Source organism: Penicillium subrubescens (assembly GCF_028828155.1).
Source record: "Penicillium subrubescens strain IBT 31985 chromosome Unknown utg000007l_segment0_segment0, whole genome shotgun sequence".
In the NCBI taxonomy this organism is placed as follows: Eukaryota; Fungi; Ascomycota; class Eurotiomycetes; order Eurotiales; family Aspergillaceae; genus Penicillium; species Penicillium subrubescens.
Genome location: NW_026643157.1, coordinates 2,567,270 through 2,578,552, shown reverse-complemented (window position 1 = coordinate 2,578,552; position 11,283 = coordinate 2,567,270). Strand labels below are relative to the sequence as shown.

The window sequence follows — 11,283 nt, the reverse complement described above, 5'->3', positions numbered from 1 at the left end:
CAAAGATGCAGGCATGACACCATGAGGTGAGATATAATGGAATGGACATGAGGATAAATCTGCCACGCTTGCCGGCCACAAGCAAGCATCTCCCATACAACAACTCCAAATGGAGCTACTCGGAGACCAAAATCGCTTTCAACATCACATTCATATATTGCTCATTCGAGAAAGGAACGGTGGAAAAGGGAAAACCGCTTAGACGACGCGCTTGACCTAGATATGTCACGAGAGATTAGTCGACTGTTTTGCGATACGCTCAATCAAGTACCACTTATGAAACACTCACCTCGAAGAAGCGCTTCAGCCACCAGACTTGGAAAATGCCCTCTCCAATGACCACAGCCAGCTGGAAGATACTCCACCACTTCACCCGACCGTTCGTGCTCTCTGCGGTATTCCGGTGCACCCGCTCACGGACCACAATGTAAGACTGCTCATCCCTAACCTGCGCGAGGGCGTCGGACAACTTGCGGACTATATTTTTCCAGACGATCAGCCTCAATCTCTCTCTTCCATGTTTGGACGCAGGTCCATGTCCATTGGCTCTCTTACCTTCCGCCTCCAGAGGGTCCGCCGACATCTCCGACTCTGGCACGTAGACAATACCGTGGACATTGAAAGAGACCTCCTTGGAGTTTGAGGTCCAGCCCTCATTGCTGAAGCAGTAGTTGTATTTGCCGTCGGCGTGTGCGGTGAAGGAGTAGTCCTCGTTGGAGATAGCCTGCTTATAGTATTGGCGGTTACGGAGAGGATCCTCGACCTAGAATTTGCGATCATCGTCAGTTTAGTCTGTTCCTTGCAAGTAATTGCTCTCCCTGTTTGACAGCGACCATGCTCCCTCTCTCTGGGCAGAGCTCTCGCCTCATAGCCGCCAAACCAGGGGAATCATCAACACCCCGCGCAGACCTACCCAGAAATCAATCTCGAGGTTTCCACTGCCACCAAACTCCCGGTCGCCAACTTGGAAGGTGACTGTCATCAGATCATCACGGTGCAGGGTCTCGTGGAAGCACTCTCGCGAGTGAGCCTTCAGTTGAATGGTGTGTGCGGTCGCGGCGGAAACCCAGCCCAGCGCCGTGACCAGGAGGGTGGTGGCGGAGAATCGCATGTTGAAGAACCGATGACCAAGTGCTGCTCGGATTTTGCAGTCGAATTGAATCGAATTGGCGGGCAGAGAGGGACTGAGGTGGTGATGATGATGCTGGTGGTTTCGCAGTGAATTCGGGGACAACGCGCAAGGTGTCAATTGGAGACGCTCGGACCACTTTGGTAAACAGCCCGCGGAGGAAAAGAACAAGGAAGTTAGTACAGTATATTAACATATTCTGCCAACGTCTTCATTTATACATTTCAACCCATATGTTATATGGTCATGTGATTAAATTGACTTGAATAGCAACTAGAATGATGAAATGTGTTTGGAATCACAAATTTAATGGAAGAAAAGCGAGTTCATCCTCCAAATTTACAGGCCATGCCGCAACTATGAGGTACACATCATCAGAAGTCAGAGAAAATCCCAGGAGCCAATGGTTTTTCTGCTACAGTTAGAGCAGGATGTGCTAGAATATAAATGACCCTAGGAATAGTTGATCTACTGACAACTTTGGTTTGTAGAAAATGCCGGTTCTTGGATTATTCGGCCCTGTGGTGTGGTTTAGCTGAGAGAAGCTTCAAGGTCACCTAGCATGGTCATTATCTGGCATAAAGGGCCATTTCCTGGGGGTAGAGAATGCTCCAATAACATTATAGTGTTAATCTCATTCAAGCACCTTGGTCGTGATCAATTGACAGCTGATCTGGTGGTAGCTTGCGCCTTCCAGAGACATGTACTGTACATAGTGCATCTGTGGTCTCGTGCCCTGATGCCTAGTTCAAATCTGCTTTATCCTTTCTCAGATCGACCATAAGTACCCCTCTACACAAAAGCATTGAGCTAGTCTTGCAAAAAACAAGACAATAATGATTTGCATAGACCCGGCTGGCACCTCCGAGGTCTATGGAACCATTCTGGCCCCACGGATCCACAAGATGAACTTGAGCAAAGAGGAGAGGCAAATTCTCAGTAGCCCGCACGGCCAGGCAAGCAACCAAACTGAATCCCATCCGCTTTGACAATGAAACCCCTACCATTGGCCTCGAATAATCTTCTACCCTATGCAAGTGCCGATCCATCAGGTCGGAGGCGACAGCCGAAGCTCCTCAACTCCATTCCTTACCTGCATCAGTGCTAGGGCCACATTTATACATCCACCATGACATCTAGAACTCCAACATCGCGGATAGCGCGGCAAATTGATAAAGCTCGAGCGTACCTGGCCATCAACTCCATCATTCTACGCAGTTTCTTATGACTAAGTTTATACCAGTCAGGAAAATAGTCTGCCTTTGACTAGATCATTGGGACTGAAGCATTCGCGGGGTTAGGCTTGGATCCACGCATCGTCTCCATTAGAACGTCAAGACTTGACTCGGCCCTACCCCGCCACGGTAAACTGAACTTCCTCGAGGCTCTGGAGGGGTCTAGGTGGGTTTAGAATGCGACGGCGTAAAAGAATGGTCGGTCTCAATGCCGAATTGGACACTGTACTTACAGACTAAAGTCTGGGTCTGGGTCATGCTAGTCAACCCCTTGACAAAAAGATTGCTTGAAATTTTATGGAAATTTTTCGCACCAAAGATTATAAAGGAGGATGAAAATCTTCCTTAAAAAGATATTCAGGAAAGAATCATTCGGCTTTCTTCTTTTTCTGTGTTCGTTATCGGTCGGTTTATCTGCCTGCAGTTGGACTCGTCAGATCTGGGAGAGCTATCTGATACCGACAGTGTACCTTATCTCAAGAATGTCACCATCACAATTTGAGAAATACATCTTTCTTACCTCCTTTGCCGAAAAAATCATCCACCTATCCAACAATCATATGGGTTCTTCACAGAATCAATTCCACGCTGTCTGGGACTCAAATAAACCAAGACAACCAGCCATCGAAACACCGTGCGCATTCGGCGCCCAAGATGGTCTCTTGAGCCTCATGGAGAGGGTATTCTCTCTACACATCCTCTCTCGAGAAACTGGAAACCTGGATTCAGAATCAATCTCTCAAGCCCTCGGCATATGGAATGACCTGGAGCACTTGAACCCCCCAGAAACCCTCGATTCATCCGATTCCCTGTCCCTACATGCATCCTGTGTATCGGCACTGTTTGTGTGGCTTTATCTCGTTGTACATCCGGAAGATATGGAAGAGGAGAAGGTCCAAAATACTGTATATACAGGTCTTGTTAACGCAGAGAATGTCTCTGATGTCAAGTTTCACCCATTTTTGCTTACCCCTGCTTTTTGTCTTGGTCTGGCTAGCATTCGGAGGGAGGATAGAGACTATGTGAAGGCTCTTTTTGACAAGGCTGAGCGGTCGGGTATATCGAGGGAATTCAGAGAAATTGTCAATGGAAGCTGGAAGAGGCGGGACAAGGGTGTGAAAAGGAGCTGGGACTGGGGAAGTTGATGCGGCGTTGCAATAAAATTTCAAAATTGAAGGTTGTTACCCAGGCGCAGTTATCAAACACGTCAACCTAAAGACCAAATATGACATCCATGTCCTTTCATGCCTAAGGACCGATAAGTAGCGTACTTAACGTTAGGACGAGGCAGTCCAAACAAAACCGAGGAACTTGCAGCTGTAGGTGCTCTACAAGCATTCGAACGGCTCATAGTAGGCACGCACCACCTAGCAGTGGAAGAACTCGATAAGAAAAATAATAATATGTATAAGTAATATAAAACCCCATCATCAAGGAGCAAGCGAGCGACAGCATCACTATTAATATGTATAATAAAAAAGGCACTGAAAATATACAGGGTAATTTAAGTAAGTAGTAAGAAGGCAAAGAAAGAAAAATATATCGATTGCCATAGAACGAAGACAACCAAAATAATAATCAAAACAGGGGTGGTATCAAATCCGAAAGGACGTCAAAAAACACAGAAATCCGATCTCGAAATGAAGGAAATATGTATGTATGGGGGGATTTATTGCGGAATGAGCGGCAGAGTTGGGTTAGTTGGGTTGGGATTGTTACAAATAGAGGAACGGGAGAGAGAGAGTGTGTGTGCATGTGAGCGAGAGAGAGGAGTGATGTAGTGATGGATGGTGAGGGAGGAGTTGCGAGTAAAGAAGGACGACGCTGCAAGCATAACATGAAACACAGCACGCGGATAAAAAAGCAAATACAAAACTGCAAGATGAGCAAAGAGAGATCAAATCAAGAAGAAATGGAGAAAGATAAATTCTTCACCATTTAAACATTCTCGATCAAATTTTTGTGGGAGTCCAAGACGAAAACGAGGCATCGCGGATCGGATAACCAAAGGGGGGGGACATAAGTTTTCAGACAGTCTAATGAAATCGAATGGAACTATGAGCAGGAGACAGATCAAGATCAAGATTCCTCTTCGGCGATGGCTTCAGAGGAGATCGAAGGCCCGAAGGGTCCCTCATCTGCGTCCTTAGGCGATGCCGAGACCATGCCATCGACTGTAGACTCAATGTCATCCGATGCAAAGTTACCCTCGTAATTTGCCGGCTCGGCGTCGTGATCGTAGCTCGAGCGGCGGAGGAGAGGAGGGGTCGTTGGTGGTTCGGCGATGGGGACTTCTTGACGGACTGATCCACGGCGAGGAGTTGAGGTGAAGCCTCTCAGTGGCCGGGTCTCTGCGTAAGCGCGTCCGGGACCACTTGTGTTCGGGGCATTTTGGCGAGCATGGGAACTCGGAGGCGTCAGGAGACCGGATAGGAAGGCGCCGGCGTTGCTAGATTTGGAGGGTGTCTGCTCGGACGGGGTTGAGCCGCCGTTGGCAGTCTCGCGGGCCTTACGCCAGTTACCCCAAGCGGCGGCTGCAGCCAGGGGAAGCGAACGGGGCGAGGCAGCGAGCTCGGTAAGAGATTGAAGCGAGGGGAGGCCGGAACCAGTTAGTGCGCGATCCCGCTCTTGCTGTTGCATCTGTAGGTTGGCCTTCAGACGAATGGCAGCATCGCGGACGGCATGCTGGTTGAAGGAAGGCTGCGAAAGAGTCTTGATGATATCCTGGAGATCATCGATGCGAACACCAAGCAGCTCACGGAGCCAGTTGATCTCGCTGTCCTTGTCCTTGATCTTGTTGGGAGCATCCTTGTCCATAGAAGCAACCTCCTGCTCGAGCTCCTCAATACGGGTTTCGCGCTGCTGGAGCTGATCCTGCAAGACGAAAATGGATTCACGCAGGGCCTGCGGGGAGATTCTCTCCGGCTCTTGAGATCCCTTGCTGAAGGAGATGGAAGGCGAAGTCGAGTGGGTGGGCGCCGCTGGGGTTGGGATTGCCTTGGCAGTTTGAGCGGCTTCGGCGGCAGCACGGGCAGCGGACTGGGCGATCTCAAGCTTCTCCTCAAGATGCTGGACACGTTCCTCGAGGTGCTTGGCCCGGTCATCCGCCAGAGCCAAGCGGTCGATCATATGGGCCTCACCACGTTGGCGATCCTCAGAAGAGTTGTGCAAGGCACGAGCGTGGCGCTCGCGAAGATCATTGAGCACACGTTCATGAGTCTTACGCTGCTCTTCAAGGGCAACCTCTCGTGACTCCTTCGCGGTAGCAAGAGCAGCGAGTCTACTCTCCTTTGCCTCCTCGAGGAGCATCTCATAGCGCTCACGAGAGGTATCAGCGTCCAGACGAACATTGTCCAACTGGGTCTCAAGACGAATGATCTGGGTCTCAAGCTCAGCACGAACATAATTGACCTGGTTGTTGGAAGCCTCGAGATCTGCCTCCATAGAAGTGCGAGTACGCTGAATCTCCATGCGGCTGCTCTCACGAGCCTCGTTGAACTCGCGCTCGAAGCGAGCAGCAGTGAGCTGGAGATTGTGATTCTCAGCCCGCAGAACGGCAATGTTCTCTTCCATCTTGGCATTTTCTTGCTGGGACTGCTCGTAGAGGAACTTCACCTTGGTGGCCTCCTTCTCCTGCTTCTCCAGAGCAACAACTTCATCTTCCAACTTCTCGCGCAGCTTCACCTCACGGTTGTACGAGGCCAGCAGCTCATTGTACTTGGCAGATTGTTCCTCGTCCTTGCGGCGCCAAGCAGCTTGCTCTCGCGCGACATCGGCCGTGACATTCACCATATCAGTCTGCAACCGGTCAAACTTCTCAGTCAGGTTCTGACGAGCAGCCATGCTGTCCTCGATACGAGTGCGCAAAGCATCAACAGTCTCATGCAATGATGAATTCTCGCTCTTGGTAGTCTCCAATTGACGACGGAAGCTATCGGCCGAAACACGGTATTCATCCAGAGTACCCTCGAGCGCAATGTTCTTGGTAGACAACTCAGCAATCGTAACCTTGAGAGTCTCACTCTCCTCAGCAAGAGACTCGGAGCGGAACTGCATCTTCTCCAGATGAGGAATCTTCTCCTCCTTAAACTGGAGAAGACGGGCCTCCGCATCTTCAGCAGCCGCGCTGTGGCGAGCAGCATCCTCTTCAGCAACCTTCAGCAGTTGCTGGAGCTCACCCACAGAGTCAGTCGCCTCACGACGCAGCCTGTACTCAGTCTCAGCACGCTCATCAGCGAGACGCAACATGCTCTTCAGACCGTCAATCTGGAGCATAAGGCTGTCAGCACCGATCTCGTCGGCTTCCGACATCCGCGGAGTCTGCTGAGCCATGTGACGAGCAAGTGACTCCTCAAGAATCTCACGCATATCGCCAACAGGGTCCTGGGCCAGCTTCTTGATAGTCAGGGCCTGGAGCTCCGCAATGCTTTCCTTAAGCTGGGCCATCTCGCTGTGGCTCGAATGCTGAATTCCACGGTTGGGCATATCATGCGTGACCAGTGCCTCCATAACGACACTCTTCAACATCTCCAGCTTGCGATCGCGCATGTGGTGGGGAGAACGCTCGCGAACAGAGCTCTCGTGCTCCTCATCATCCTCGTCATCAGCATCACTGTCCTCCATGGCGGAAGAGGCGCTGCGGAAAACTCTGCGGCTAGCAGTCCCAGAAGCGATTGTAGCCACTGACTGCTGGATGACAGCCAAGGCACGCTCCATAGGAGTCAACCGGTCATCAATAGCCGAACCAACAATGTCATTGATACGGCGGTCGAAGAAGCGGTTACGGTTGAAGAACTTCTCATCCTCACCAGAGGAGATCATATCATCCCAATCACTAACATGGTCATTTTCAGTGATAAGCTGTCGAACAGGAGACTGAATACGTGAGATGAGGCTCTTCTGAGGCGAGAAAGTGGCAGTGCTGGCGGCGTCAATGTCGGAGCCGAGCCTGGGGATGTTGAGCTTGTAAGTCTTTTGGCCACCGCCGGGGCTGGGGCTGGGAGCCTCGCTGCGGGCTTCCGCCGAGCCAAAGCGGTGCTCCTTGGTGGGAGCGGACTCGGAGATGAAGTGAGGAGGAAGTGGAGTGTGTTGACGCTCGATGCCAACGTCAGAGTCGTCGTTGAGTTGTTCCATAATGGCGTTGAGCTCCTCGTCATCCGGTGACTCTTCGGCGGATTCCTGCCAGCGTGACAGATCAGGCTTGGGCTGGGGCGTCTCGTGGATGATGGTTCGCTCAACTGGTGCTGGCGCGGGCTTGGGCGGGCTGGCAGTAGCAAAGCGAGAAGCCATGAGACCACCCTGGGGCTTCTTCTCGACAGGCTTCGACACGGTCTGCTCGATCTTGACAGGGTCTGATTCAGCAGGCTTTTCTTGGGCAAAGACAGAAGAGGGCACACTCGTTGGGACGAATGAAGGAACAGCAGGCTTGAATTCGAAAGGTTGGGCCGTCGGCGACAACATGGTGCTCTTCACGGAGCTTCTAGAATCCTGAGGAGCATGGCTGACAGGCTTCTGCTCCTTAGCTGGAGCGTTCTCCTGAACAGTTTGTTCAGCTTCGGCCTCTGCGACAGGCTCCTCCTTAACTTCTTCGGTCTGTTCATGGCGAGCCATTGATCCAGCGCGGGACCTGGCCTCGTCCTTAACGTCAAACAAGGTCCAAGTAGTAGCCTCACTCGTCGGAGTACCCCTACGCTCCGCATGCTTATCATCCTCGGGCATGGCATTCTCCTTGCCCTCGGCGAGGGTATGAAGAGAGCCTGGTGCTTGAGCGTTACCAGTCTCGCCCAAAGGCTGCGAGGAGATGCTATACCGAGCCTCGCCCTCGGCATGACCGATGCCACGGCGAGCGCGTTTGTGACGGTCAGTAAGCACGATACGGCCTTCTGCATCTTCCATGGTCGCCGGCTCTCCCTCCTTGGCAGATTCGACTTCATCTGGACGGACGATGGGAATGGCTTTAGACTGCTTCGGGGGCTTGGCAATTTCAGCGAAATCGATATCTCCGAAGATCTTCGTCCGGCTGCCGGAGGGTTGTTCGGAGCTAGCATTCGAGTTGAGGCTGGCAGACGGGTTGAAGACAGGTGCATCCACGTTGAAGGACGCAGCAGAGAACCTGAACGAGCTAGGCTTGGGCTCAGGCTCGGGGATGGGGTTGTGATGAATGGAGCCGTTGATCACGTTAACTGGCGCGAAAGATGGCGGGGGGGCAAAACCGAATCCGGATTGGCTCATACCATCCATACCACTGAACTGGAACGCGCTGTTGCCAAATGCACCTTGTTGGGTTGCAAAAGAAGCAGTTGGATCAAACGGCCTGGCTTCCACATTAAGGGATGAGATGGAGAGCTTCGAGTGATGGCTGGCCTTGGACTCGTGCCAGGGTCCGTGATCAGGCAAGACACCGCGAACGTGAGGAGTTCCGGCAAGACTAGGGTTCGTCTCCACATCGGAGCCCTCGTGGGTATTGGGTTGCCCAAAGTGCGCATTGTAGAAGTCGTGGGGCTGCTGGGAGAAAGGGTGCGAGGGTTGTCGCCCGTTCTTCTGAAGCTGGTGGTGTTGATCCTGCTCTTGCATTGCCCAGTGGTTTTTCAGGATGTTGGGATTGAAGCCTTGGTGGTGATCAACATGATGATCCTCGTTGATGTGATGCTCCATATGGTCATCCATGCGGTATTCGGAGTGGTTCATTTGGTCGAGACCCCGCTGGAGAGTTTCACTCAAGTTATGACCATGGCCACGGGGCGTCGGGTGGGCAATCTCGATATTCGATGTGTGGAAGTGATCCGGAGCGTTGACGGGAGTCTGAGGAGTGGGGTAGTGCTGTCCCTCATCTTGACCATCATGTCCATATCCGGTTTCCCACACAGCCTTCTCATTGAAGCCATGGAAAGCACCCTGGTCATGAAGCGGTGACACAGGGGACAGCATCGAGTTGAAGTTGGGAAGGGTACCAGGACCACCTGATCCACTGGCTTGGCGAAGGTTGATCAGGCTCTGGGGAGTCATCGACTGCGCAGGAGGCGTAGGCTGGAATTGGAATGGATAACCAGGCATCATGCCCTGATCGATACCCATGAACGGAGTCTGCACGCTGAATTGCGAAGCTGGCGATGCCAGGGATCCAATGCCGCCGCTTGGCGTTCCTCCAGGCTGTGCGAAGTGTGGCGAGAATGGATGCACTGCACCAAGTGGATTGCTTGCGGCCGAGGCAGTGGGAATTGGCGGCGAGGCCACGAGGCCAGGGAAAGGTGTCTGGGCAGCGGATGCTGGAGAGATCGAGGGTTGAGGCTCAGGGTCGCCGAACGAAACACCCAGAGCTCGCAGTTTCTCCTCCTGGAGCTCGGCGACATAGGCATCCCACACAGCCTTGTCAGGGAATTGAATGTACGGCCGCTGGCCCTTCGTCTCTTCATAAACCTCATACGGGTCGGGATACAATGGACGGCTCAACCCTCCAAGCTCGGTTGTTGAAGAAGGGTCAACTTCGTCTCCAATAGAGAATCCACGCACGTCCCATCCTTCCTGCTCCCACTGTTTCAAGCGGTCCTCCACATCTTCACGCGTCAAAAGGCGATAACCAGACTGTTCGGTACCACGCTGATCATCAACTGGCATATCGACAATGCATGCTTTCCCGCGCCATGCCAGCTTCTTTCTTCGCCGTGAGACCGGGGTTCCCGATGTGGTGATATCCGAGGCCTGCCTCTTGACAGCTTCCGGTTGTGATGACTCCTCTGTGCTTCCTGTATTTGTGTTGTCGTCCGCTGTCGTTGCTGGTGGGGGTGGCAGCGGCTTTTCCACCGGGGACACGGCCTCGGCGGGTGGTTGTGACTCCTGAGAATCAGCCATCATGTCTTTTGACGGTTCCTTGTCGTAGGCAAATCCCCAAAAATCCTCCTGGCGCAAAGTGTCCGCGCGCTTATGCTGGGTCTTCTTTCCTTTGGCGCGCGCAGCAGCCTTTCGACCAACAAAGTCCGAAAGGGTCGGGGTCTTGAGCAGATCGCTTTCGCGAGTATCGTCTTCAAGACCAAGCCAGTCGTCGGAAAGATCGTCGGCGAGGTGATTCTTCGCAGTAAAGAAGGACGGCGCCTCGCTTCCGGAATCGTCACTTAACCAATTACTTTTCTCTGTCCGCGGTTGTCCCGACAAATACTGATTGATCCAATCCTGGGTAAAATCCCGAATAGTCTTCTCTCCCTGGAGTGATTGTTCCGTAAAACCTTCCGCGACACTTGCTCGTCGCACTTCCTCCGGGTGATTGACAGCGATAGACGGGGCAGGCGAGCTCTCACGAGAACCCGGATCGACCCCAGCGAATTGGCTGAGGGTTAACGATAGTCGCCGCGTGCTCGGTGCAGCATACGGGGACCCCCAGGCCGTGGTGTAGTAGACACTGCTATCCGCTCGGCGAGTCTCCGGGGATGAGACTAAAGACTCCTGAGGCCGACGGGAGTGGTGGTGGGCCGAGAGGAATGGCAGTTGCGGGGGCTCGAGGTTGATGCTCCGCGGGGAATGCTGCTGGGAGGGAGAGCCAGTGGTTGACGAGCTCGACTCTCCAGATGAAGGAGAGGACAGGAACAAGGTCGGGCCCAGATGCGATTCGTCACGTAGATTGCGCGCGTCTTTGGGATGGAACGGAGAAGACGCCGCACTGGCGGAAGAGACCGCGTGATCTAGATCTGTACATGCATCGACGCGGGGAAAGTTAGTGACGGGGTTGACTTATTTCCTCTGGAATGAGGGGGGTGTTCGAGAAGATCCGATTGAAGGGGGTGGTGGTAGAAAGGGAGGAAAAATCGCGTGGCGACGTGGAAGAGGTCCGGACAATTGCAATTCCCACGACGGGCTCGAGGAGCAGCGCATGAACACAGGAGTAGACGAGGACCATGAATTGAAAACCGAAGTGAACCAAACACCCAC

The 11,283-nt window shown here is 52.8% G+C and overlaps 3 protein-coding genes across 3 annotated transcripts; 1 reads left to right on the top strand and 2 right to left on the bottom strand.

Moving 5' to 3' along the window:
• Nucleotides 1–198: 198 nt before the first annotated feature.
• N7473_010700 (p24 family protein) lies at nt 199–1,111 on the bottom strand (the record flags this gene model as incomplete). The annotated part of the gene is made up of 4 exons (XM_057156639.1): nt 199–216; nt 290–477; nt 556–763; nt 914–1,111. The coding sequence occupies 4 exons, from the start codon at nt 1,109–1,111 to the stop codon at nt 199–201; spliced, it is 612 nt and encodes a 203-aa protein (XP_057005294.1).
• A 1,813-nt stretch (nt 1,112–2,924) lies between these two features.
• Nucleotides 2,925–3,509, top strand: N7473_010699 (uncharacterized protein; the record flags this gene model as incomplete). Its single annotated transcript, XM_057156638.1, has 1 exon — nt 2,925–3,509. The coding sequence occupies one exon, from the start codon at nt 2,925–2,927 to the stop codon at nt 3,507–3,509; it is 585 nt and encodes a 194-aa protein (XP_057005293.1).
• Nucleotides 3,510–4,443: 934 nt separating this feature from the next.
• On the bottom strand, nt 4,444–11,251 carry N7473_010698 (putative myosin class II heavy chain (MHC); the record flags this gene model as incomplete). The annotated part of the gene is made up of 2 exons (XM_057156637.1): nt 4,444–11,014; nt 11,172–11,251. 2 exons carry the CDS (start codon nt 11,249–11,251, stop codon nt 4,444–4,446), a joined length of 6,651 nt encoding a protein of 2,216 aa, XP_057005292.1.
• Nucleotides 11,252–11,283: the final 32 nt, after the last annotated feature.